This window comes from Carcharhinus amblyrhynchos, chromosome 13 (genome assembly GCF_965287045.1).
Source record: "Carcharhinus amblyrhynchos chromosome 13, sCarAmb.v2.hapA, whole genome shotgun sequence".
Taxonomy (NCBI): domain Eukaryota; kingdom Metazoa; phylum Chordata; class Chondrichthyes; order Carcharhiniformes; family Carcharhinidae; genus Carcharhinus; species Carcharhinus amblyrhynchos.
Window position 1 is genome coordinate 25036879 of NC_137336.1, and position 26890 is coordinate 25063768.

A 26890-nucleotide genomic window follows, 5' to 3' on the forward strand; every position below is an offset into this window, starting at 1 on the left:
AACCTTATGCAACAACCTACAATGCGGTACCTTGTCAAAGGCCTTGTTAAAGTCCATGTAGACAACATCAACTGCACTGCCCTCATCTATCTTCTTGGTTACCCCTTCAAAAAACTCAAATTTATGAGACATGATTTTCCACTCACAAAGCCATGTTGACTGTCCCTAATCAGGCCTTGTGTCTCTAAATGCCTATAGATCCTGCAAATATTTTGCTTCCTTGACATGCCTGTAGATCCTGAAAATATTTTGCTTCCATCTTTGTATCCTCTTGAGGGTACAAGAACGTTCCAATAATAGCTGTGAATCATGAGGCGGAATGGAGAGGAGACATGGGTGAAATTACAATCATTTGGGAAGCCTTACTGAGAAAATGATGGAGCTGTGAGCTGACAAGCCTCCGGGTCCTGATGGACTTTGTTTTAAGGTGTTAAAATTGATGGTTAATGAGGTGGTAGATGCATTGGTTTTAATTTTCCAAAATTCTTTAGGTTCTGGAAAGGTTCTATCAGATTGGTAAGTAGCAAATATAACTCCTTTATTCAAGAGTGGAGAGTGGAAAACAGGAAGCTATTGGCAGTAAACTTGACTTCTCTTGTGGAATAAGTGTTTGCATCGATTATTAAAGAGCTGGGCACTTGGAGAAACTCAAGGTAATTGGGAAGCGTAAGCATTGTTTTGTAAAAGGGAATTCATTTTCAATCAGTTCATAGAATACTGCAGTGCAGAAGGAGGCCATTCAACCCATCGAGTCTGCACTGACCACAGTCCCAATCTCCATGCATTTTACCTAGCTAATCCCCCAGACACAAAGGGGTAATTTAGCATGGCTAATCCATCTAACCCACACATCTTTGGACTGTGGGAGGAAACCTGAGCACCCGAAGGAAACCCATGCAGGCAATGTGCAATGTCCACACAAACATGACCCAATCTTCAATTCCTCCTGAACTATCTGGGTGTTTCAAGAAGAAGATGGAATTATGAAATGTCACACCTTGGGGAGATTAGAATGTAAGGACATCCTCACCCGATAAGTCAGTCACTTTACTCTTGGTGTGTGAAAGCTTTCAGAAATGATAATCTGCGATAATGAATTTGAAAAAAATGTGAATTAAGTTAAGAATGCTGGCTTGGAATTTTTAAAAGTGTAGATGCAACAGTTTCGTAGAACATAACAGCGCAGTACAGGCCCTTCGGCCCTCACTGTGGATTTCTGGAATATTTTGATGAAGTAATAGAAAGGGTAAGTGAGGGTAATGTGGTAGATATGTGCTCTATATAGAATTTGCTGACAGACCTATTATGTGGTCAGTTAACAAAAGTTAAAATTCATAGAATAAAAGGGAAAGTGGCACTGCAGTGACAAAATTGGCTGAGTGAAAAGAAATCAAGAGTAATGGTTGCTTTTTCAGATAGGAATAATGTGTTTCTTTGGTAATAATAGAAAATGCTGGAAAATCTCAACAGGTCTGACAGACCTGTGTCGTGAGCGTAAGAGTTAATGTTTCGAATTTGGATGATCCTTCATCAGTCCTGACACCTCCTCTGGCAGCTCATTCCATATATGCACCACCCTCTGTGTGAAAAAGTTGCACCTCAGATCCTTTTTCGACCTTTTTCCTCACATCTTCAACCTATGCCCTCTAGTTTTGGACTCCCATACCCTAGGGAAAATATGTTGGCTACTCGCCTTATCTGTGCCCATCATGATTTTATAAACTTCTAATTAGGTCACCCCTCATCCAAAGAGGGGCCAAATTTCACTCCAACTCAAATTTCAGTTTGTTGATGACACCACCATAGTGGGTGGAATTTCAAGCAATGACAAGACAGAGTACAGGAATGAGATAGAAAACCTGATGAGCTGGTATGATGACAATAACCTCTCCCTCTATGTCAACAAAATTAAAGAGATTGTCATCGACTTAAGAAGCGCAATGGAGAACATATCCCTGTCTACACCAATAGGATGTGGGTATGCTGGCGTTGGACTGGCGTAAACACAGTAAAAAGTCTGACAACACCAGGTTTTAGTCCAACCGATTTATTTGATAGTAAACTCACAAGCTTTCGGGGTTAGTCCCTTCGTCAGGTGAATGGAGAGTTCAGTATCTCTAAACTGTCTGTGCTTTATATGCTCTGTCTGAGGCCAGAACTCTCCATTCACCTGACGAAGGGACTAACCCCGAAAGCTTGTGAGTTTACTATCAAATAAATCGGTTGGACTAAAACCTGGTGTTGTCAGGCTTTTTACTGTGTTTACACCAACAGGGACAAAGTAGAAATGGTCAAAAGCCTCAAGTTTTTAGATGTCTGGATCACCGACAAACTGGTGATCCCCCCATGCCCACACTATAGTTGAGAAAACCCACCTCTACTACTACAATGCCTCTACTTTCTCAGAAAACAAAGGAAATTTAGCATGTCAGCTGTGACTCTCACCAACTTTTACGGATGCACCATAGAAAATATTCTTTCTGGTTGTACTGTAGCTTGGTATGGCTCCTGCTCTGCCCAAGACCGCAAGAAACTACAAAAAGTCGAGATTGTAGCCCAATCCATCACGCAAAGCAGCCTCCCATCCTTGGACTCTGAGTGCACTTCCCACTGCCTCAGCAAAGCAGCCAACAGAATTGATGACCTCACGCACCCCGGGCATTCTCTCTTCCACCTTCTTCCATCGGGAAAAAGATACAAAAGTCTGAGGTCACATACCAACCGACTCAAGAACAGCTTCTTCCCTGTTGCCATCAGACTTTTGAATGGATCTACCTCACATTAAGTTGATCTCTCGGTCAGCCTTGTGTCCAACGAGGGGCATACACGCGATGGGTCATACTTGGGCTGCTGTTGGTTGTTCGAGATTGGCCTAGTGCTTCATGTCGTTAGTGTGTGCCTAAACTGGACCAGATACTGGGCAAGATGACAGCTTAGTGACTATCACTGATTGCTGTGCAGACACATGGATTTGGGCCAGTGTCTGTGGGAGTTTGCGCATTCTCCCTGTGCTTGCATGGTTTTTCTCCAGGTGCTCCGGTTTCCTCCCACACCCCAAAGATGTGCTGTTAGGCTGATTGGCAGTAATAAATTGTCCCTAAATTAGTTTCCCTTAGTGTGGATGGCCATAAAACATTAGACAAGGGTCATGGGTGGAGGGGGGGACTGGTGGTGTTAAGATGGCGGCGCAGGCTTGTTGGGCCGAAGGGCCTGTTTCCCGGGCTGTTTCTGTTCTTTGTTTCCTTCTCTGTGAACAGTATGCTTTGTCTGTATAGCATGCAAGAAACAATATTTTTCGCTGTATGCTAATACATGTGACAATAATAAATCAAATCAAATCATCCTCCTATGCTCCAAGGAGAAAAAGTTCCAATGCACCCAACCTCCTTATAATTCAAACCTTCCAGTCCCCTTGGAAATCTTTTTCCATCTTTTCCAGTTTAATACTATCCTTCCTATCGCAGAGTGACCAGAATTGTATGGAGTACTGCAAATGTGGCCTTACCAATGTTGCAACATAAGATCCCAACTTCACCATTCTCCCCGTGTCTGCATGGGTTTCCTCCAGGTGCTCTGGTTTCCCCTCACAGTCCAAAGATTTGTGAGTTAGGTGGATTAGCCATGCTAATTTGATCCTAGTATTGGGGGGATTAGCAGGGTAAATATGCAGGTTTACAGGAATAGGGCCTGGGTAGGGTGCAGACTCAATGGGCCAAATGGCCTCCTTCTGCACTGTAGGGATTCTATGCTCTGACCCATGAAGGCAAGTGTGCTAAACGCCTTCTTCACCACCCTGCTCACCACTTTCAAGCCTGTACCTGCACCTGCACCCCATTTAACTACAATCAAGCATTTCAGCATTCTGTCAGCAATGTGTTTCACAAGGGACAGCAAAGATCATATTTAAACAGCAGAGTACGTGCCAAAGGCTGTCCCATTTCGGAGAAGCACTGTCAGTGGCAGGTGGAGGTCGGATTAATATTTAAATATGGAAACGACTGAGATTTAGCCAGGCTTCGAACTGTTTCTCCACTCCATCCACCGAAGGTAAATTCTTACAGTTTTACGGAAGTTAATCGCTGTCAGTCTCTCCCCTCGCTGTCACCAACATGAGGAACTACGAAGAAATCACCGCTTTCCTCGGAGAATGGAGACCCTACCAGAAAGTTGTCTTCTTCCTTCTGAGCCTCACTGTCATCCCCAATGGTCTCTCTGGATTGATCATGGTTTTTGTCGCGGATATTCCAGAGCATCGCTGTTTAATTCCAGGGAATCTCAATCTGAGTGAAGCGTGGATCAATAGGACTATCCCCCTGCAAGTGGAAAATGGTAAACTCCAGTACAGCAAATGCAGACGGTACCGGCTGGATGTGATTGTAAATCTTTCGCAGGCTTTTCCCAATCCAGATTCCCTCAATATGTCTGAGCTAAAACAGGAGCCCTGTTTGGATGGTTGGGAGTACAGTAAGGATCAGTACATCTCCACCATCGTCAGCGAGGTAAGCGCCTGAAAGAACACAGTTATTACACTGGCAATGGGGACTCTGAGATTACAGCAACTAGTATATTTCAATTTTGTGTTAAGTAAAAGGAACAGATACACTGGGACAGCTGCAAATCTTTACCTTCCCTGTTCTCGGGATAGATATATATTAACATTTAACTTCTGCTCTTTGCCTCTCTAAGCATTAGTGTTTTGAATTTTAACTCCTGTTTCAGTTTGTTATGCATTCAATCCAATCTTGTTTCTTCCGCAATGCACAGGGGACGCGATCTAACCAAAAAAAAATTCTAATGCCACAGGAGCGTGAAAACAGGAGAAATTCATTTTTGGGGCGACTTAATAGACAAATCTTTCCACACATTAGGCAAAAAAAATCTTGATGTGTGCAAAGCCATAGAATTCAGTCGATATGAATTGATGAACATTTTATCTGCAGGATGTGGTGAAATGTCTCTCGAGTTTGATGATGATGTAGTGCCTCGTCATGTTTGGCAGTAGTTGAGTTCAAGCTACCCAGAATATGAATTAACTAAAACTAAATGTTACTAAAACTAAATTTACTGTTCCATTTGAAAATGATGTGGAGATGCTGGTGTTGGACTGGGGTGAGCACAGTAAGAAGTCTCATAATAGCTATGATTCCCGGCTTGCATTACAGTCTGCATGGAGTCTGCACATTCTCCCCATGTCTGCATGGGTTTCCTCAGGGTGCTCCGGTTTCCTCCCACAGTTCAAAGATATGCGGGTTGGGTGGATTGGTCATACTAAATTGCCCCTTAGTGTCGGGGGATTGGCTAGGGGAAATGTATGGGGTTATGGGGATAGGGCCAGTGCAGGTTCAATGGGCCAAATGGCCTCCTCCTGCACTGTAGGATTCTATGATTCTATGAACACCAGGTTAAAGTCCAACAATTGTATTTGGATTCATGAGCTTTTGGAGCACTGCTCCTTCATCTTCAGCTTCATTCTTCAACTGATGAACAAGCAGCGCTCCGAAAGCTTGTGATTCCAAATAAACCTGTCAGATCTTAACCTGGTGTTGTGAGGCTTCTTACTGTGCCATTTGTCAACTGCTATAAATGACCATGGCAGGACCAGGACCTCATGCAAAAGAAACAATACATTTCATTGATGGCTTGAATGCGCTGTGTTATATCCATCTGGAGATTTCCCTTTCCATGTCTGCATGCATGGAGAACCAGTGCAATGAATCCATGGCTCTATATTTGGTTACTTCCAACCTGGGCCGCTCCTGGTGAAGTTTTTGGGTGTAGTACCTCTGAAGAGAAATCGCTGGCCATGCAGTATCAGTCCATCATGTGCAGTCAGTTTATCATTGACAGTGAAGAATATGCGGACTCATAGGGAAGCTCCCTCGAGGATTCTGGCCAGCCCCTCATGATGATGTGGAGATAGCTGGGTTGGACTGGGGTAGGCACAGTTAGAAGTCCCACAGCACCAGGTTAAAGTCCAAAAGGTTTATTTGGTAGCACGAGCTTTCGGAGTACTGATGACGTTGTGCAATTGTCTGCATGTGATGTCTGACCATAAGCCATCTCTGAGGTCCCCTATTCTACAAAAGGATAGCACTACTATTGCCACAATGTCTACACAATCTGCCTGGCCTGTAGTGGGTTAGAAGGCACTGGATGGGGTGTTAGCCAAGTACAACAATGCAGCTCCTTACCATGTTTGTTGATGACGCTGAGGTTGTAATGGTGTAGCTTTAGTATAATACATTGCATCCATGCAGACACAATGTTGGGAGGCATTTTTAAGATAGTTACAAGTGACTGATGATCTATTACAGGATGAAGGATAAAACAAGGAGTTCCTTGTACATACCCTACATAGAGTACATAGGGCAGAAGGAAAGGAGAGGTGCAGAATATGGTGTTATAGTCAAAGAACAAAGAACAACCCAGCATGGGAAACAGGCCCTTCGGCCCTACGAGCCCGCGCCACCACATCACCCTACACCTATTCTACCCTGCGTGTCTACGAATGGAACCCCTAATTCAGCCAGATACAGGGGAGAATAGTGTCAATTTGGTAAACCAATCAGCCTAAAAGCACATCTTTGGGGTGTGGGAGGAAACCGGAGCACCCGGAGGAAACCCACGCAACCACAGGGAGAATGCACATACTCCCACAGACACAAGCCCAAATCCATGTATCTGCACAGCTAGCAGTGCTAGTCACCGAGCTGTTGCGGCGCCTGTCTACCGGTCCACGATCAAGCACACACACCGACATGAAGTACTAGGCCACTCCCGGAACCTCCAAGAGCAGCCCACGCACGACCCACCGTGTGCATGCCCCTTGTTTGACAACGAGGTGGACCTCCACCTGCGGAATAAAAGGACAAAAATGTTAACTTACAAGTCTGCATTTCCGGTGACTCCCGAGGTTCTGACCTTATTTAATAGCCCCTACTATAACCCTCCATCCTCGTTTCACTCATGTGTCTATCTAACTGAACCTTAAACGAGTCCAACGTTCCTGCCTCCACCACCCTACTCGGTAGCACGTTCCATACCCCCACAACTCTCTGCGTAAAGAACCTTCCTCTCACATCCAAATTATACCTCTCCCCCCTCACCCTTAAATCATGACCTCTCGTATTTGTACCCAGTCTAGGGAGCAGTCTCTCACTATTGACTCTATCTATTCCCTTCAGTATCTTATATACCTCTATCATGTCCCTCCTCAATCTCCGTCTTTCCAAGGAGAAAAGTCCCAGTTTCTCCAACCTTTCCTCGTAACCCAGCCCCTCCATGCCAGGCAACATCCTGGTAAACCTCCTCTGAACCCTCTCCAGAGACTCCACATCCTTCCGGTAGTAAGGTGACCAGAACTGGACGCAGTACTCCAAATGCGGTCTAACCAACGTTCTGTACAACTGAAGCATTAGAAGGCAGCTTTTATACTCTATACCCCTTCCTATAAAGGCTAGCATTCCATAAGCCTTCTTAACAACCTTCTCCACTTGTGTCGCAACCTTCATAGATTTATGAACCTGCACTCCCAGGTCCCTCTGTATTTCTATACTCCTAATCGGTCTATCACATAGCTCCTCTCTGCATTATTCCTTCCAAAATGCATCACCTCACATTTGTCCGGATTAAATTCCATCTGCCACCTATCTGCCCAATGCACCAACCTATCTATATCCTGTTGTATCACCTGACATTCCACTTCAGTACCCGCCAACCCTGCCATCTTGGTGTCATCCGCAAACTTGCTGATCACACCACCTACGCTCTCTTCCAAGTCATTTATGTAGACTACAAAGAGGAGAGGTCCCAGTACTGAGCCCTGCGGCACACCACTGGTCACTGGCCTCCAGCCTGAAAAGGTCCCCTCCACAACTACCCTCTGTCTCCTATTGCCCAGCCAATTCTCAATCCACCTAGCTACCTGGCCTCGTATCCCATGCACCTTAACCTTTTCTACCAGCCTACCATGAGGGACTTTGTCAAACGCCTTACTGAAATCCATATAGATGACATCAACGGCTCTCCCATCGTCAACCGTTTTTGTCACCTCCTCAAAGAATTCCACCAGATTCGTAAGGCAAGACCTCCCTCTAACAAAGCCACGTTGCATATCCCTAATCAGATCGCAACACTCCAAATGCTCATACATCCTACCCCTAAGTATTTTTTCCATTAATTTCCCTACCACCGATGTCAAACTCACCGGTTTATAATTTCCAGGGTTATCCCTACTACCTTTTTTAAACAGCGGTACCACATTTGCTACCCTCCAGTCTTCTGGGACCTCACCTGTGTCCAAAGAAGAGACAAAGATTTGCGCCAGAGGCCCAGCAATTTCATCTTTCACCTCCCTAAGCAGCCTGGGATAAATACCATCAGGCCCCGGAGCTTTATCCGTCCTTACACTACCTAAAAGCCCTAGCACTTCCTCCCTCATAATAGATATTTCCTGCCACTGATCCTCAGCTCCCTCCAAGAGACCGCACGACTCCGAACCCCTCTCCTTCGTGAATACCGACGCAAAGTATTCATTCAGGAGCTCCCCCATTCCCTCCAACTCAATACATAACTCTCCACTTCTGTCCCTAAGAGGACCAATTTTCCCCCTAACTACTCTCTTGCTCCTAATATAGGAATAAAATGCCTTTGGATTTTCCTTAATCCTACCAGCCAAAGCCATTTCATGCCCTCTCTTCGCCCTTCTAATTCCCCTTTTTAGCTCCCTCCTACTCTCTATATTCCTCCAGCGCACTCTCCGTACCCAGTTGTTTCGACCTAACATATGCCTCCCTCTTCTTCCTGACCAAGTCTTCAATACTCCCTGTAATCCACAGCTCAGCTTACAGATAGTGCGACATGAACCCAAGTTCATCTGTAACCCCCGTGACTTGCCTGGGTTTGCAAAACCTCACTTACTGTACTGTCTGGAGACAATACACATCTCTTTAAACTGTGATCAGTGCTCCTTCCACTCACATTATCAGCCACTTCAGGTCTTGAACAGCAGGTTAGGTGTAAGGATTCGCATTCTAATCAGTAATCTCTAAACTGTCTGTGCTTTATATGCTCTGTCTGAGGCCAGAACTCTCCATTCACCTGACGAAGGGACTAACCCCGAAAGCTTGTGAGTATATTATCAAATAAATAGGTTGGACTAAAACCTGGTGTTGTCAGACTTTTTACTGGGCAGCAACCCAGAGAGTGCCACCCCGGAGGTCCTGCTCTTTAGTTTGGACCCCAACTCCCTAAATTGCCTACGGACCTCTACCCTACTCCTCCTTCCTATGTCCCCCTCCCCTACGTGCACTATGACCTCAGCCTGTGCCCCTTCCCCTTTCAAAATTGCCTCTACCCTTTCTGTTACATCCTTTACCCCTGCTCCAGGGAGGCAGACCACCATCCTGGAGTCACGCCTCTGTCCACAGAACCTCCTATCAATACCTCGAACCCTCCCATCCCCTACCACTATCACCTTACCAGGCCCCTTCTGTCCCTCTAAGTCAGTCTCCCCCTCCTGCCTATCTTTCTGTGCCCCTGTCAACGAACACTGGGGGGCCTCTGGGGAGGCCGGGGGACCCTGACTACTCTTCTTCTTCCTCTTTCTCCTCCTAACAGTCGTCCACCCTTCCTGCTCTTCAGCCCTTGGGACCTCTTCCTGCTCATGGTTCCTAGCCATTAACTCCTCGTTTTCCCTGACTAGAAACGCATCTTCCAGACGCCCCTCGAGTTGCCTGACCCGGGCCCTCAAGCGCTGCAGTTCTAAACATTTGGTACAGATGTGGACCTTGGGGACACGTGACGCCACCAAGAACTCCCACATGCGGCACCTGACGCAGCTTATATTCCTCCCTATATTCCCTGCCATGTCCCAACCTCCTGTAAGCGCCAAAAGGTAGAAATGTGCAACGCCCCTTCTCTGAGCCTGCTCTCGCCTAAGCCCAGCGAGCCAAAGCCCTTCTCACTCAGCTCCCACTCACTCCGCTGCCCGCTCCCGACACTGCCCACTGTGTGTTGCTACCCCTTTTTTATACCCCCCGCTCCCCCTTACCGACTATCCCCTCGCCTAACTTCCGGTACGGAAGTAAACTACACTCTAACAAACCCCGAGAACCGGAAGTACAGAAAAAAAGCGGTTTTCAATTTCAATAGTCATAGCAGGGTATAGAAGAAGATCAGTTTAATATATGGTAACCACCCAAAAGTCTGGTGGCAGCATGAAAGAAGCTGTTCTTGAGTCAGTTGATACGTGACCTCAGACTTTTGTATCTTTTTCCTGATGGAAGAAGGTGGAAGAGAGCATGGGGTCCTTAATTATGCTGGCAGCTTTTCCAAGGCGATGGCAAGTGTAGACGGAGCCAATGGATCTAGGCTGTTTTGCGTGATGGACTGGACTATGTTCACAATCTTTTGCAGTTTCTTGCAGTCTTGATCAGGACAGGAACCATATCAAGTTGTGATACAACCAGAAAGAATGTTTTCTATGGTGCATCTGTAAAAATTGTTGAGAGTCATAGAGGGTATGCTGAAGTTCCTTAGCCTCCAGAGAAAGTAGAGGTGTTTATGGCTTTCTGAACTATAGCATCAGTGTGGAGGGACTAGAACAGGTTGTTGGTGATCTGGCACTTGGAAACTTGAACCTCTCAACCACTTTGGTTTCATTCCCATTGATGTAGACAGGGACATGTCCTCCATTATGCTTCCTGAAGTCAATGACTATCTCTTTCATTTTGTTGACATTGAGGGAGAGATCATTGTCGTTGCACCATTTCACCAGAGTCTCTATCTCTTTCCTCTACTCCATCTCGCCATTGCTTGAGATCCGATCTACTATGGTGGTGTCATCAGCAAACTTGAAAATAGAGTTGGAGTGGACCTTGTTAACATGTGACAATGGGCATTTAACGGTGGACAGTATTCAATTCTGTGGCCAATATTCACTTAATCACCTACCTGAATAAGAGTGGGTGATTTAAAAACTTGGGGTGACACAGTGGCACAATTGTTAGCACTGCTGCCTCACAACGCCAGGGACACGGGTGCAATTTCAGCCTAGGGTAACTCTGTGTGGAATTTGTACATTTGCTCTGTGTCTGTGTGGGTTTTCTCTGGGCGCTCCAGTTTCCTCCCACTGTCTAAAAATGTGTGGGTTAGGTTGACTGGACTAATTGACCCTTAGTGTCAGAGAGTTTAGCAGGGTAAATACTAAGGGTTACAGGGGTAGGGCCTGGGTGAGATTGTTGTCAGCTATTGGTTTTAATCCCCTTGCTCTACCAAGGAATCAACCAAAATAGCCAGATCTACTTCTGCCGCCCTTGGGAAATTGTACTCTCTTTATAGGTATGACATAGATGTCGGAATTTTATCGGCACGCTCCCCTGGAATCAGGGTGGACAAGACCGCAGAACAGCATTCTCTGTTGGCTTTGGGCGGGATCTTACGAGCCTTGGGCGGGCAAGGCAGTAAAATTCCAGCAAGGATTTCCATCAGTTCTAACCTCCACCCTTTCAACTTGACCACAATCAATTTTGTACCCGATAAAACTCTTTTCATCCTATTTTGCTATCATCCAAATCTCAGGGAGACTGACTCCACTAGGTCAGTTAAATTGTAAACCATTATGCTTTAAATTGCCCTACTTACTTCCCAAGATAAAATAATTGGGAGTCTCAAAGATAGCTGATTAGTATTTCAACATGAAAAGAAGTTATATGTTGCCATGGAGATGGACTTTGAGGGTTTCTAACATATCCGTCAAACATACAGACAAGTCAGTCTGGACACAATACTTCAGCTGTGGTTTTCGTGCAGCTCTGTACAACTGCCGTAAGACATCCTTGCTCCTGTAATCAAATGGAAAGACAACATACCATTTGCCTTTATAACTGCTTGCTGCACCTGTATGTTTGATTTCAATTGCTGGTGCACAGGAACACCCGGATCCCTTTGCACATCAACATTCTCCAATCTACCACCATTTAAATAGTACTCTGCTGTTCTGTTTTTCCTAACAAAATGGGTAACTTCACATTTGTCCACATTCTGTTACATCTGGTGTGTATTTTACAATTCATTCAACTTGTCTAAATTGTTTGGAGCCTCTTAGCATCGTCCTCACCACTCAAATTCCACCTAGTTTTGTGTTATCAGCAAGCTTCAAAATTTTTCATTTGATTCCCTCATTCAAATTGTTGATTTATACTGTGAATAGCTGGGGCCCAAGCACCGGTCTCTGTTGTACTTCACTAGTCACTGCTTGCCACTCTGAAAAAGACCCATTTATTGCTATTCTCCTGTTGCTATGAAATCTCCGTCCATGTTGGTATATTGCCCTCAATCCTATGTGCTTCAATTTTCAACACCAACCTCTTAGGTGGGACTTCATGTTAAAAATTGGGGAAAATTAAGATATATAAAAAGCAAGCAAAACAGGGAATTGATCCGAGGCAGATGGCTAAGTAGATGATGAGATGCCTATCAGTGGAAAACGAGTATTTTACATATGTGACTGAAGGGAACTTTTGAAGTGGTAACTTCAAAGTGGAGAGATAAGAAATTGACACATACCTGCCAAAAGTTAACTCCACAAGGGGATAAAATCAAAGGAAAAGAAATAGTGCAATTTTAGAAAACTAAAAAGAAAAGGGAGAGAGACAGCTAACATCAGAACTGCAGCAAGATACAGCTGTAGTCTACCAAGAGAAGTTGCATTTTTCCACCTTTGCTGAACCAGAAGACTATTTCCCAGACATGTGGTCATCATTTGCTGAATTTAGCTCATAGAGTTACTTAATTTTTGACGTTGTTTGGGAAAAGCAGTGTTTCAGAGTTCATGTAAAGCATTGATAGTTTTGGGGACCAAGGGATAATTTCATCAAAATATGTGTGTATAGCCAGCAGCATTCTCAAGTGTCGTGGAGTATTATAGCCCTTCTTGTTGTGTGCGTGTGTATTTTTGTTTCTACTTTATTATAATACAATGAAACTCCGATTCTACGCCCTCTGATTTAGCACGAATTCAGGTATAACACGATGAATCATTGGACCCAATATCTGTGATGACAACAGAGGTCAAGGATACGCCTTGCACAGTACCCCACACAATGGCATTAGGATGCTGCGAATGAGGCAGTTAAAGTATCGATGCAAAGTATGTGGAACAACATTCCGCACTGCAGCCCTCAGTTAATGTAGTGACATTGTGACCACAGTCTCCAGAGACTCCAAGTACCCTTAATAAATGTAATTTGCACGTGAGGGTGGCAGTTAGTTCGAAACTTCCACAGGATTGAATCAAAGCTGACGCAAACACGCCAGGTTTAGAGAAAGGGTTAACAAAAACTGAATTGTTATTTCTCGCTTAATAGAAGACGTATCAGGTTTCATCTGCGCCAACATCAAGCTGTCAAAAATGATTGATATTTGAGCTATTACAAGACCTCTTTCCAGCTCTTACACTGTCGAAGATTTTATTATAGTTTTATTACGTGGAAAGGAACTCCATGTGTTGTGTAGGTTTAAATGTTATTTGTTAACTGTGGATGGTTCCGAGCTACTGGTTTTGTATTGTTTATTAAAAAGCTTTATGAAAAATTAAGTCAGTTTGAACGCTGATTTTCTTGAACCCCGATTTAGCACGACCCCACCTTTTTCGCGATAACATTTTATAGACCCCAACCATCGCGTTATAACGGGGCTGCAGTGTATTCTCTATTAATTGTTCACACAACAACTGGAATATTTCCTCACTACTTCGTACAGCCTTGCTTATACAATACTAAAAACAAACCACTAGAACCGATGTACCAAGTTACTCTTTGGGGTTTTGGGACACCTGTGCATTTAACATCAATGTGGTTCATAGCATTTAACAAAAGTTGTCTGAAAATCCCAATCCACCACATTCGCTGGTTCTCTTACCTATTTTGCTAGTTACATCCTCAAAAAAACTCAACTAGGTTTGTCAAACATGGCTCCCCTCTCACAAATCAATGTTGAATTTGTCTAATCCCATAGACATTTCAAATTGTTCTGTTATCACATCCTTAATAATAAACTCCTGCATTTTGCCTGCCACTGATATTCAGCCAAATGGTCCATCAGGTTAACATCTAATATGAAATACTGTATCCCCTCAGTGTTGAACTGAAGTGACAGCCTAGGTTAGCTGCTGAAGTTTCCCACTCCCTCACACTTCTGGATTAGAAGTGTAAAAAGCTACTGTTGATTTGAGGTTGACATGACAGGAGGTTTGGTGAGTCAAACAGACTTTTTTTCAAATGCAATCCCCTCCTTCCACGGGCCAATGCTAGCAAAATGATTTCTACTGTGAGTTTTGCCAAAATACACGTAAGTTGTTTTTAATTTCTTTTTGCATTTCAGTGGGATTTGGTGTGTAAAGATGACTGGAAAGGATCATTTTCCACGTCAGCATTCTTCATGGGGGTGCTGGTTGGTTCTTTTACCTCTGGACAGCTATCTGACAGGTGAGTTTTCCCTTTGTTGAATCCTGGAGAAGGAATCTTCTTCCTAATTAACACCAAAAAAAAATGGCCTGTTGGCAGAGGAGGAGCTTTTGTAAAACTAGGAGTCATTAGCGTCATGAGACAGATCTTCCAGGACTGAATTTATTATTTGTGTTACTTTACAGAAAGGAAAGCTCTCTTCTGAAAACAGTAATTAATCTGAGATCAATAGTTACATTTAAAACTGAGATTGAAAGCTTTTTGTTCACCAATGATATTAAGAGATATGGGACAAAGGTGGGGATATGAACTGATGTCACAGATCAGCTAGAATGTAACTAAATGGTAGAACAGGCTCGAGTGGCTGAATGAGTTACCCCTGTTGCTAAGATATTAGAGGATGGCGGCACCCTGTATGACAACACTCTGACAGGCAGTCCGTGATGACCTCATCAGATCCAAATTCATTTGGGAAGATTCCCAGATCACCATTACTCTGCAGTTCCCCATCTGACACCCTATGAGGGATCATCAGAATATTCTCTTTGCTGATTTCCTGTAATTAAAAACAACACAAACCAACCTGTCCAGGCAAACCTTACACAACAACATTTACAACAATGGCACGATAGCACTCAACTTTTCACCTCTTGTGCTTTCCCTTAGTGGATGTATTGAATTTTAAGCTTAAGTTTATTTATGATTGTCACAAGTAAGCTTACATTAACACTGCAGTGAAGTAACTGAGAAAATCCCCAGCACTCCAGCGTCTGTTTGGATAACTGAGGGAGAATTTAGCATGGCCAATGCACCTAACCAGCACATCTTCCTGACTGAGAGGAAACCGGAGCAGCTGGAGGAAACCCACGCAGACACGAGGAGAACATGCAGACTCTGCACAAACAGTGACCCAAGCTGGGAATTGAATCCGGGTCCCTAGTAATGTGAAGCAGCAGTGCCAATGTGGCTTGGGTATGTTTGCCTGTCATAGTGCTCTTACATAGTGCTACCCATGCTGGCCGCTGTAAGGCCAGTGAAAATTAGCTAATGTTCAGTGGGGGAGACTTGCCCTCAAGGGTCTTTGAACATCTTTGGGCTTTGAAGTCCCAATTTCAGGTTGCAGCACTTTACCATAGGTGAGGGCATGCTGAGCCGGCTCATTAACAGAAAGCAGCAAGGGGTACTTGTGAAAATGGAGTGGGGTGAGCATGAATTCGGTCCTTCTGAGTGTGGACTCCATGGCCCTTTTCCCAGAGTAACTGCTCAGTTTTTGTCATCTGCTGAAGCACAGATTGCTGGATTATTGTGAGACCCTTTATGCACTGATACCTGCAGCCATGATTACATCGATTGAGTCTGCATATGTCAGGCAGGGCTTGCAAGGTAAGAGCAGCATGGATCTCCTGATGTCAATCTGAGCTTCCACTGCTTTAATTGAGTTCTGTCTGTGCTGCAACAGAAGCTGAGACATCAGTCACCCAACACTACATCAAGTGTTCTCAAGGACTTGGCCACTACCAGTATGTTGAAGGAAGAACTCTAATCTGTGTGTGAAACCTGTGGAAGTTGGAGCTAAACTACATCCCATGTTCCTTGACAATGACAAACGGGCTCTGTGGGAGAACTCTGAATGAACAAAGCATCTCTTTGTCTCTATCCATCAACCTTTTCCTGTAAGTCACAAAGCAAAAGCCTCAACTGAGTCCTGTACAACAGAATTTTCTACAGCCTCATCCTCCAGGGGTCAGCACATGTGCTTTCCTATCCCTAGCTTGTTTGCAGAGATTCATCACCTGCAGTTCTGATCTCTATACTACCCACTAAAGTGCTACCTGGCATGGTGACTGAGAGTGTCCGATTGAGCAATCATAGAAACCATACATAGAAACCCTACAGTGCAAAAGGAGGCCATTCGACCCATCATGTCTGCACCGACCACAATCCCACCTGGACTCTATTCCCGCAATCCCACGCATTTATCCTCTAACCTCCCTGACACAAGGGTCAATTTAGCATGGCAATCAACCTAACCAGCACGTCTTAGGACTTGCTGCGATGGTACTCCCTTCATTCGGTATTTGCTGTGCTTCATGGTCAGGTTACATTGTTTGGCGAGCTGGCATTTATTGGGTTTCTGAAAGCAGAAATGCAGAAGGGGAGTGTTGAGGTGAGGGAAAAGGGCTGGAGTGGAAAGCAAGCAGTTCACAGTCGCATCATCTGTAACTTGTGCTTCGTGCCAGATAGATAAAGGTGGTAGGTGCAATCTGACATTAAGAGATGTGGGGATATCATGACAAAGTGGCATTCAGCTAGATGATCAGCCATGAGCTAATTGAAAGCAGAGCTGGCTCGACAGCCTCCTTCTGGTTCTATGTATCTGACCTGAGGAGGTGCATAAGGCAGGATTATCCTACATACTCTTGCTTATGCTGTTGCAGTCATCTTGGTATGTGTCAGCCTAATAATCTGCACCACTACATTCCTTTTGGTGGCTCAGTGGACACCACCTAACCCATCTGCCCACCCCACATTTCTGTCGCTGCCTCTTGGGTGTAACCAATGCTATATGTAAGTGATAAAGGGTGGGAATTTAGGAAAGGGGGCGTGGGAAGATGGCAGGAAGGGCAGTGGGCTAGCTCTCAGTGGGTGATCCCCCTCTTCTCGATCCCATCGATCATAAACTGAGTGCCTATGAACGAGCTCCCCAGCACCCCCAGTCTCCCTGCCTCAAAGACCACAAATACTCTGAAGGGGTTTGCTCTATTTATGGCGATAGGCCCACCTTCTGTTGGGTTAATACCAGTGGTGACATGAAGGAGTCCTTAATTGGGCATTAGTTATCAGTAAGGGCCTCTATTGACTTAATCAGGGTGAGGGAAGCAGGATCCCCACCTATGCTGCTTGATTAAATGCCAATGCCTGCCAACAAACCTATCACAAAGAAGCACACAAAGCACCGACTAAGGTCTTTAGACATCATCTCCTGGCTTGTTTCTTCTTATGATAATTTTACTTCCAGGGTGGAGCAAGTCTCTGCAAGCCATCCCCTAATCCCAGAGGTATGACTTTGATCTTGTATCTGGATGTCAACATAACTTTTAATCCAGTGCGCCATCATTAATATTATGTTGGTTTAATTTAAGTAGGATCAGATGTTCAATGCCAATGCGATTTTATGTAAATCAATGAGTGAGTGGAGAAGTCTGTGTTTAAATACATGATCCTTTATGCAATTAAGAGAATATAGACATACCATTTACACCATTTGTATGTACAAATATATGCATGATTTAGCAAGTGAGCATGTGAGTAATTGCATGATAAATCATGTGCATTTTAGTTAGCACACAGCAGTGTGTATATATAAGTTGCCATGTTATTTGCTTCAACTTTGCAGGTTTGGGAGGAAGATCGTTCTGTTTGGAACTTTAGCTGTACAAACTGTATTTGGCATGCTTCAAGCTTTCTCTCCAAACTGGGAAACATTTTGCATTTTGAGTTTCATTGCGGGTCTTGGAGCAATTTCAAACTATGTGGCTGCCTTTGTTCTTGGTAAGTACTTACTCCATTCAGGGTTTTATTAGTCTTTTTCTGGCCACTTATGATGATCTTGTCATTCTCTGTAATGACACTAAGCTCTGGTCATTACATAATAATCCAGAAGATTGGCAGAACAACCATGGAATTTTGAGGCTTCATTTTCCACCCCTCCACCAATCAAAGAACAAAGAAAATTACAGCACAGGAACAGGCCCTTCAACCCTCCAAGCCTGCACCGACCATGCTGCCAACTTAACTAAAACCCCCTACCCTTTCGGAGACCATATATCTCTCTTCCCATCCTATTCATGCATTTGTCAAGACATCCCTTAAAAATCACTACTGTATCTGCTTCTATTACCTCCCCTGGCAATGAGTTCCAGGCACCCACCACTCTTTGTGTAAAAAATATGCCTCATACATCTCCTTTAAAGCTTGTCCCTTACACCATAACTCTATGCCCTCTAGTAATTGACTCTTCCACCCAGGGAAAAAGCTTCTGACTATCCACTCTGTCCATGCCTCTCAATCTTGTAGACTTCCATCAGGTCGCCCCTCAACCTCCGTTGTTCCAGTGAGAACAAACCAAGTTTCTCCAACCTCTCCTCATAGCTAATGCCCTCCATACCAGACAACATCCTGGTAAAGCTTTTCTGTACCCTCTCCAAAGCTCCACATCCTTCTGGTAATGTGACAACCAGAATTGAACACTATGTTCCAAGTGCGGCCTAACTAAGGTTTTATTAAGCTGCAACATGACTTGACAATTTTTAAACTGAATGCCCCGCCTGAAGAAGGCAAGCATGCTGTACGCGTTCTTGACTACCTTCTCCGCCTGCATTGCCATTTTCAGTGACCTGTGTACCTGTACTCCCAGATCCCTTTGCCTATCAATACTCCGAATGGTTCTGCCATTTATTGTACATTTCCTATCTGTATTAGACCTTACAAAATGCATCATTTGTCCGGATTAAACTCCATCTGCCATCTCTCCGCCCAAGTTTCCAATTGATCGATATCCCGCTGTCTCCTCTGACGGTCCTCATCACTATCCGCAAATCCACTAACCTTTGTGTCATCCACAAACTTACTAATCAAACCAGTTACATTTTCTTCCAAATCATTTATATGATTTTTACATGATCAGTCCCAGCACTGATCCCTAAGGATCACCACTTGTCACAGCCCTCCATTCAGAAATGCACTGCTTTGTCTTCTATGACGGAGCTAGTTCTGTGTCCGCCTTGCCAGCTCACCTCTGATCCCATGCGATTTCACCTTCTGCACCAGTCTCCCATCCTTTAGTGGAAAAATGGTCAATAAAGTTCTGAAAAATGATAGGCAGTAAGAATATTCCTGCCGGGATTGTAAACCAGGGGATTACTAAATTTCAGAAAATATATCGGATATGATTCACAACATTCAGTGTGCCAGAACAAGTCTGCAAGAAGAGTTCTCACATTGTATATCTGTTCTACACTTGTTGCAGGATCAGAAGTTCTTGGGAAATCTCTCCGTGTTGTATACTGCACACTGGGAGTTGGCATTGCTTATGCATCCGGCTATATGATCATGCCTTTAGTCGCATACTTCATACGAAGCTGGTGGATGTTGCTTTTCGTCTCGTCTTCTGTTGGCATCCTGTACATTCCTTTCTGGTGGTAAGTATGAATGTGAACCATGTCCCAGTGTAAACAAGGGAAGAACATTTTATTTTCTGTTAACTTTTGTCACAAATTCAATCATGCATGAGAGTAAGAATGGGGGAGTCAGCCTTGACAGTGCACTAAAGAGTCCCTTTTACTATGATGAGAGTCTTGAAGTTCAGAGAGTTAATTTTCATATTCATTGCCTCGGAGGTATCTGAATGGAATCAATATCCAGTCATTATAATACCTGAGAAATATTGAAATTATGAGTTGAAAATAAGATGGCTCCCACAATGGGCAGATGATCAACTATATTAGATTACTGACCATACAGGTGGCAATGATGAACATTTTATTTCAAATCCTCAAGGTAATAATATCTGGAGAATTAGTACACTGCAGCTTTTATTTACTTCAATTCATTGGCTTGTGGGTAATGTCTGGATTATTAATGTGTTTAAAGCGCTGCCCTTTCATATGACTCTCTCCAGTTGGTTATGTCCTCAACACTCAGAAAAGTAACAGGGAAACAGTATTTAGTGTTTCTTCTGTCATTAACTGCTTCCTGTGCAAAAATGCCATTGCGTGCACGGGAGAATGCAAGCGATTAATGCGTACATTATCTGTAGCTTCTAAATCAGAAGAGACTATGAGATGAATCGGAAATGTAATGTGCCAAAGGAGAGTTAAATATAAACATAGTATTGCTGAAAAACAGACATGCTGTTGAAGCTTTGCATCTTGCACGCATCAGGACTGATGGATTACCAATTGTAAAGGGAACAGCAATTCATATTGCATGAGAAATGAGAGTGGGGGGCATAGTAGCACAGTGGTTAGCATTGCTGCCTCACAGCACCAGGGATCCAGGTTCAATTCCTGACTTGGATCACTGTCTGTGTGTGGAGTTTGCATGTTCTCCCCATATTTATGTGGGTTTCCTCTGGGTACTCTGGTTTCCTCCCACATTCTGAAAGATGTGCTGGTTAGGTGCATTGACCCGAACAAGCACTGGACTGTGGTGACTAAAGGAATTTCACAGTAACCTCATTGTAGTGTTAATATAAGTTTTACTCGTGACTAATAAATAATCTTAACTTTTGTTGATTAGATGGCAAGTCCTTTATTAAAGATGAGATCGCAGAGTATTTGGAAGTGCGTGATAAAGTAGGACTGAGTCAGCATGGCTTTGTAAAGGAGATGTTGTGTCTGACAAATCTGTTAGAGTTTTTTGAGAAGATAACAAGGAAGTTAAATAAAGGAGAACCAGTGGATGTGATTTATTTAGATTTCATAAGAACATAAGAACATAAGAAATAGGAGCAGGAGTAGGCCATCTAGCCCTTCGAGCCTGCCCCGCCATTCAATAAGATCATGGCTGATCTGTCGTGGCTCAGTTCCACTTTCCCGCCCTCTCCCCATAACTCTTAATCCCCTCGCTTATCAAAAACCCATCAACCCGTGTCTTAAAAATATTTGGCGAGGTAGCCTCCACCACTTCGACAGGCAGAGAATTCCAGAGATTCACCACCCTTTGAGTGAAGAAGTTCCTCCTCAACTCCGTTCTAAACCGCCCCCCCTTTATCTTGAGGCTGTGCCCCCTACTCCTACTGTCCTGTCTGAGTGGGAAGAGTCTCTCCACCTCTATCCTATCCACCCCATTCATCATCTTATACATCTCAATGAGATCTCCCCTCATTCTTCTAAACTCTGACGAGTACAAGCCTAGTTTATTCAGCCTCTCCTCATAGCTCAACCCCCTCAACTCCGGCATCAGCCTAGTAAACCTCCTCTGCACTCCCTCCAAGGCCAAAATACCCTTGCGTGAGTGCGGCAACCAAAACTGCACACAGTACTCCAGCTGCAGCCTCACCAGTGCCCTATACAGCTGCAGCAAGACCTCCCTACTTTTATATTCAATCCCCCTCGCTATGAAGGCCAGCATCCCATTCGCCTTCCTGATCACCTGCCGCACCTGCAGGCTGGGTTTTTGTGACTCATGCACAAGGACCCCGAGGTCCCTCTGCACCGTCGCCTGCTGCAGTTTTTCGCCACGTAAGTAATAGTCCTTCCTACCATTATTCCTACCAAAGTGGACCACTTCCAGAAGGCCTTTGACAAAGTGCCGCATAGGAGAGTGTTAAATAAGTTTACATGGGTACAAAGGGTACAGAGAGATATGGGCCAAATGCAGGCAATTGGGATTAGGTTAGGGTTTTTTTTTAGAAAAGGGCAGCATGGATAGTTGGGCTGAAGGGCCTGTTCCATGCTGTTAACCTCTATGACTCTAAGTTAAGGGTCATGATGTTAAGGGTAATATTGTGGCATGGATAGAGGATTGGCTGATTGGCAGAAGGCAGAGAGTGAAGATAAAGGGGTCTTTTTCAGGATGATAGCCGGTTATTAGTGGTGTGCCTCAAGGGTCAGTGCTGGGACCACAACTTCTCACAATATACATTAATGATTTGGAGGAAGGCACTGAAGGCACTGTTGCTAAGTTTGCAGATAATGTAAAGATATGTAGTGGGACAGGTAGTATTGAGGAAGCAGGGGGGTGCAGAGGGACTTGGACAGGTTAGGAAAGTGGGCAAAGAAGTGGCAGATGGAATATAATGTGGAAAAGTATGAAGTTATGCACTTTGGAAGGAAGAATGGAGGCTTAGACTATTTTCTAAATGGGAAAATGCTTAGGAGGTCAGAAACACAAAGGACTTGGGAGTCATTGTTCAAGATTCTCTTAAGGTTAATGTGTAAGTTCAGTCGGCAGATGGGAAAGCAAATGCAATGTTAGCATTCATGTTGAGAGGGTGAGAATCCAAGAGTAGGAATGTACTTCTGAGGCTGTATAAGGCTCCAGTCAGACCTCACTAGGAGTATTGTGAGCAGTTTTGGGCTCTGTATCTAAGGAAGGATGTGCTGTCTTTGGAAAGGGTCCAGAGGATGTTCACAAGAATGATCTCTGGAATGAAGAGCTTGTTGTATGAGGAACAGTTGACGACTCTGGGTCTTTACTCATTAGAGTTTAAAAGGATGAGGGGGGATCTTATTGAAACTTGCAAGATACTGCGAGTCCTAGATAGAGTGGATGTGGAGAGGATGTTTTCACTCGTGGGAAAAACTAGAAACAGAGGGCATAACCTTGGGCTAAAGGGATGATCCTTTAAAGCAGAAATGAGGAGGAATTTCTTCAGCCAGAGAATGGTGAATCTGTGGAACTCTTTGCCGCAGAAGGCTGTGGAGGACAGGTAATTGACTATCTTTAAGACAGAGATTGATACGTTCTTGATTAATAAGGGCATCAGGGATTATGGGGAAAAGGCAGGAGAATGGGGATGAAAAAGATATCAGCCATGATTGAATTGCGGAACAAACTCAACAGGCTAAGTGGTCTAATTTTGCTCCTATGTCTTATGGCCTTATGGTTTAAGTGGACTCCTATTGGTAGGGCATTGCCATAGAGAATGTGAGTGCCAAGTTTCTCTTTAAAATCCAACCAAGTAGGTTGAATCTGATTGGTCAAGGTGTTGCCATGGGGAATAAACCAAGGAATGGTTTGTTTGGTTGAAAAAGGTGCAATGCTTGAATGTTCTCCTTCCTTCTGCAAAGGACAGAGTGCTGTGTGTACTTAGGGGATGATTTTACCAGAATTTGGCAGAGTGTTGGTTCCGGCAAGCAAAACGACATGCAGGTCAGTTTTTTCTCCTCATCCTACCACACTCTGTCACAGTGACACAGTGGTTAGCACTGTTGCTTCAGCGTGCCAGGGACCCAGGTTCGATTCCAGCCTTGGGTCACTGTCTGTGTAGAGTTTGCACATTCTCTCCATATTTGGGTCCTCCGGCTTCCTCCCATTGTCCAAATGTGTGCAGATTAGGTAGACTGGCCATGCTACATCTCCCCTTAGTGTCTCCAGGTGTATAAATTAGGGGGGGATTAGTGGGGTAAATGTGTGGGGTTATAGGGATAGGGTGTGGGTTGGGCCTCAGTAAGCTGCTCTATTGGAGATTTGGTGCAGACCTGATTAGGAATTCTATGAAAAGCAGCTGGGCAAGTTTCACATCGTCAGATAGGGAGAATTGTTTTGCAAGTAAGGTAAGTGCTGTCCAATCATAGTATCATCTACAAACTATGTACGTCTCAATGACTGGGGCATCATATCAAACAGCACGTCCCTTCAGCAACTTGCAACAAGCAAAGTGATGACCGTACCTAACTAGCCCTATTTGCAAAACACAGGCATAGTCTCCAACTATTCAATGAAACTACATAATTGAACAGCACTTGCTAAGCAATCCTGATTGTGCCAAGAATTACCAATCTAACCAATATAATATTTACAGTCGGGCTCACCATCTATTTCAGTTATGCATGCTAGAAACCAGTCATGGAGCAGATTATTAAACAAAATAATCTCAGGAGCCCTCAAGCACAGAACAATTATTTATTTGCCAATGTGTTGGGAGAGGACTACCTCAGAGAATGTCTGTCAAACAAGGCCCTTCCCAACTGAAAAATCATGGGATATTTATACATTGAAAATCATGAATACAGAACTTTTCTTAAATTCCAGCATTGCCTGGTTTAGGGTCACATCAAACAAATACTTCTGTTTGCAGATTTTCATAAGACAGGTTTTACCATTTTGATTCTAAGTGCGGACACTGGGTGCAATTTAGATCCAACTTGAAAATCTGTTCTCGGGCTCCCCCATATGCACTCAGCCTGAAAAAAAAGTCGCGAGTTTGAATTGTGCTGTGGGCGGAGCTGATCACACCCAAAATGCTGCTGCTCCAATCGGAGCCTTCAACTGCGCATGCGCGGTAAAACAAAATTGAAAAACGCTCCCCTGTCACATCGCTCCCAGGCTTCAAAAAGCAGGAGCAATGGCCCCCACAGTTATCACTCCACCCCCACAACATAGCTGTCCCCCTTTATCCACTTATTCCCCCCGCTACCCAGACCAATCCCCCCCCCCCACTGATTACTCATAGAATAGCAGCAGACTCCCCTGCTCCTATCCCCCCTCCCCAACCAGAGAACCATCTGGCCTCCCTCTTCCCCCCCCCGCCATCACCACCAGAGATACTTCTGGCCCTCCTCCTCCCCTCCCCCCCCGCTCCTCCAACCAGAGAGAGCGACCTGGCCTCCCTCCACTCCCCGCCCCCCTCACCAGAGAGTGATTTGATCCTTCTCTTCCCCCCACCCACCCCCACTGACCTGAGTCAGAGAGCCATTGGAAGCCCTGAACTTACCTTTTCAGAAGCCGGAGTGCCCAAAACAGACCTTTGCCAACCATGTCTGTTTCATGCCGAATCTGGACGGGCGAACGCGATGGTAAAGGAGGGAAATGCAGGTAAGATTGGACGTCCAGCTCATTAAGTCAATTTAAATACATGCAAACGCATTTAAATTGACAGTGTGCTTGTTTCAAGCGCAGTTCCAATCGCGGCCATTTTTGAGCCTTGGTATGCACTTATGGAGTCCGTACCCTTCCATTCCCACCCTATTCATGTATCTGTCTAGGTGCCACTGTGGTACCTGCTCCCACCACCTCCCCAGGCAGCTCGTTCCGGATATTCACCACCTACTGTATAAAGCTTGCCTTGCATATCTCCTCTAAATTTTCCCCCACACACTTTAAACCTATGTCTCCTGGTACTCGACTTTTCTACCCTCGGAAAGAGCACCTGACTATCCACTCGGTCCATGCCACTCATGATCTTATAAACTTGTATCAGGTCACCCCTCAGCCTCTGCCATTCTAATGAGAACTAATAGAGTTTATCCAACCTCTCCCCAAAGTTAATACCCTCCAGACCAGGCAACATCCTGGTAGACCTCTTTTGTGCCCTCTCCAAAGCACCCATGCCCTTCTGGTAGTGTGGCAACCAGAATTGTACACAATATTCCAAATGAGGCCTAACTAAATTTCTATGCAGCTGCAGCATGACACCGTGGTGCAAGAAGCCATAGTGTGGGGAGCAAAAAGGAATGTAGTAGTAGTCGTAGGAGACAGTTTAGTGAGGGTGATTATTCTCTGCAGCAAAGAGTGAGAATCCAAGCTATATTGTCTCCCTGGTGCCCGAGTTCAGGACATCTGCTCGGGGCTGGAGAGCAACTTGCAATGAGGGGAGAGCATTCAGTCATCACGGTCCATGGAAGGACCAACAACCTAGGTAGAACTAGGAAAGAGCTTCTGCATAATCAGTACGTGGAGTTAAGTACCACATTTGAAGACAGAACCTGAAAGTTAACTGAAAGATTATTATTGGCGCCACATGCAAATTGGCATAGGGCGAATAAGATTCAGGGCAAGTTTTTCACACAGAGGGTGATAAAAGCCTGGAACGCCGGAGGAGATGGTGGAAGCAGATTCTATAACAACATCCAAGAGGGATCTGGGTAGATGAAAAGGCAGGCAAAAGAGAGATATGAGCCATGTTGAGGCAAGAAAATATTAGATTAGAGAGGCATCTGTGCTAATACAGACCTGAAGGGTTCTTATGCTGTAATGTTCTTTGTTTTTTGTTCTTTGAAATGAAATGAATGCATGGCTCAAAGACTGGTGCAGGAGAAGTAGCTTCCTGTTTATGGAGCATCAGCACCAGTATCGGGGAATCTTACCAATGGCAGAGTATTGTTTCCAGTGAGAAAACCAGCATGGTTTTCTGTCCAGATTCCGTAAGAAGTCTCACAACACCAGGTTAAAGTCCAACAGGTTTATTTGGTAGCATGAGCTTTCAGACCCCTGCTTCCAAAAGCTTGTGCTACCAAATAAACCTGTTGGACTTTAACCTGGAGTTGTGAGACTTCTTACTGTGCTTACCCCAGTCTAACGCCGGCATCTCCATATTATGTCCAGGTTCAGACACACCAGGCCCGATTTTTACCATTGTGTCGCACCCGTGTTTGGGTGCAAAAACTTGGTAAAGTCAAGTGTGAGGCGATTAGCGCGATCCGAGCCTGCATCTGCACAGATGCCAACTTTACCAAGGCCCCAAAATGGGTGTGACTTCAACTTAAGTGTATTTGCATGCATTTAAATTGCCTCAATGAGCTGGATGCCCAATCTTACCTGCATTTCCCTCTACCACTGTGTTCGCCCGTCCAGATCCAGCGCGAAACAGCCATGCTCAGGAAAAGTCTGTTTTGGGCGCTCCAGCTTCTAAAAAAGGCAAGTTCAGAGCTTCCAATGGCTCTCTGACTCAGATCAGTGGAAGGGGAGTGGGGTGGGGG

General features: G+C 44.6%; 1 protein-coding gene across 1 annotated transcript; it reads left to right on the forward strand.

The window, feature by feature from the left end:
• Positions 1–4004: 4004 nt before the first annotated feature.
• On the forward strand, positions 4005–26666 carry LOC145351651 (organic cation/carnitine transporter 2-like). Its single transcript, XM_080201211.1, has 6 exons — positions 4005–4499; positions 14383–14486; positions 17863–18017; positions 19495–19666; positions 23261–23342; positions 26517–26666. The coding sequence occupies exons 1-6, from the start codon at positions 4110–4112 to the stop codon at positions 26664–26666; spliced, it is 1053 nt and encodes a 350-aa protein (XP_080057337.1). The 5' UTR covers positions 4005–4109.
• The last annotated feature ends 224 nt before the right edge of the window (positions 26667–26890 follow it).

Coding starts and splice junctions, on each gene's coding strand:
- LOC145351651 (XM_080201211.1), top strand. CDS start 4,110: ATGAGGAACTACGAAGAAATCACCGCTTTCCTCGGAGAATGGAGACCC. Junction 14,487..17,862: donor TCTGGACAGCTATCTGACAG/GTGAGTTTTCCC, acceptor TCAACTTTGCAG/GTTTGGGAGGAAGATCGTTC. Junction 18,018..19,494: donor TGTGGCTGCCTTTGTTCTTG/GTAAGTACTTAC, acceptor CACTTGTTGCAG/GATCAGAAGTTCTTGGGAAA.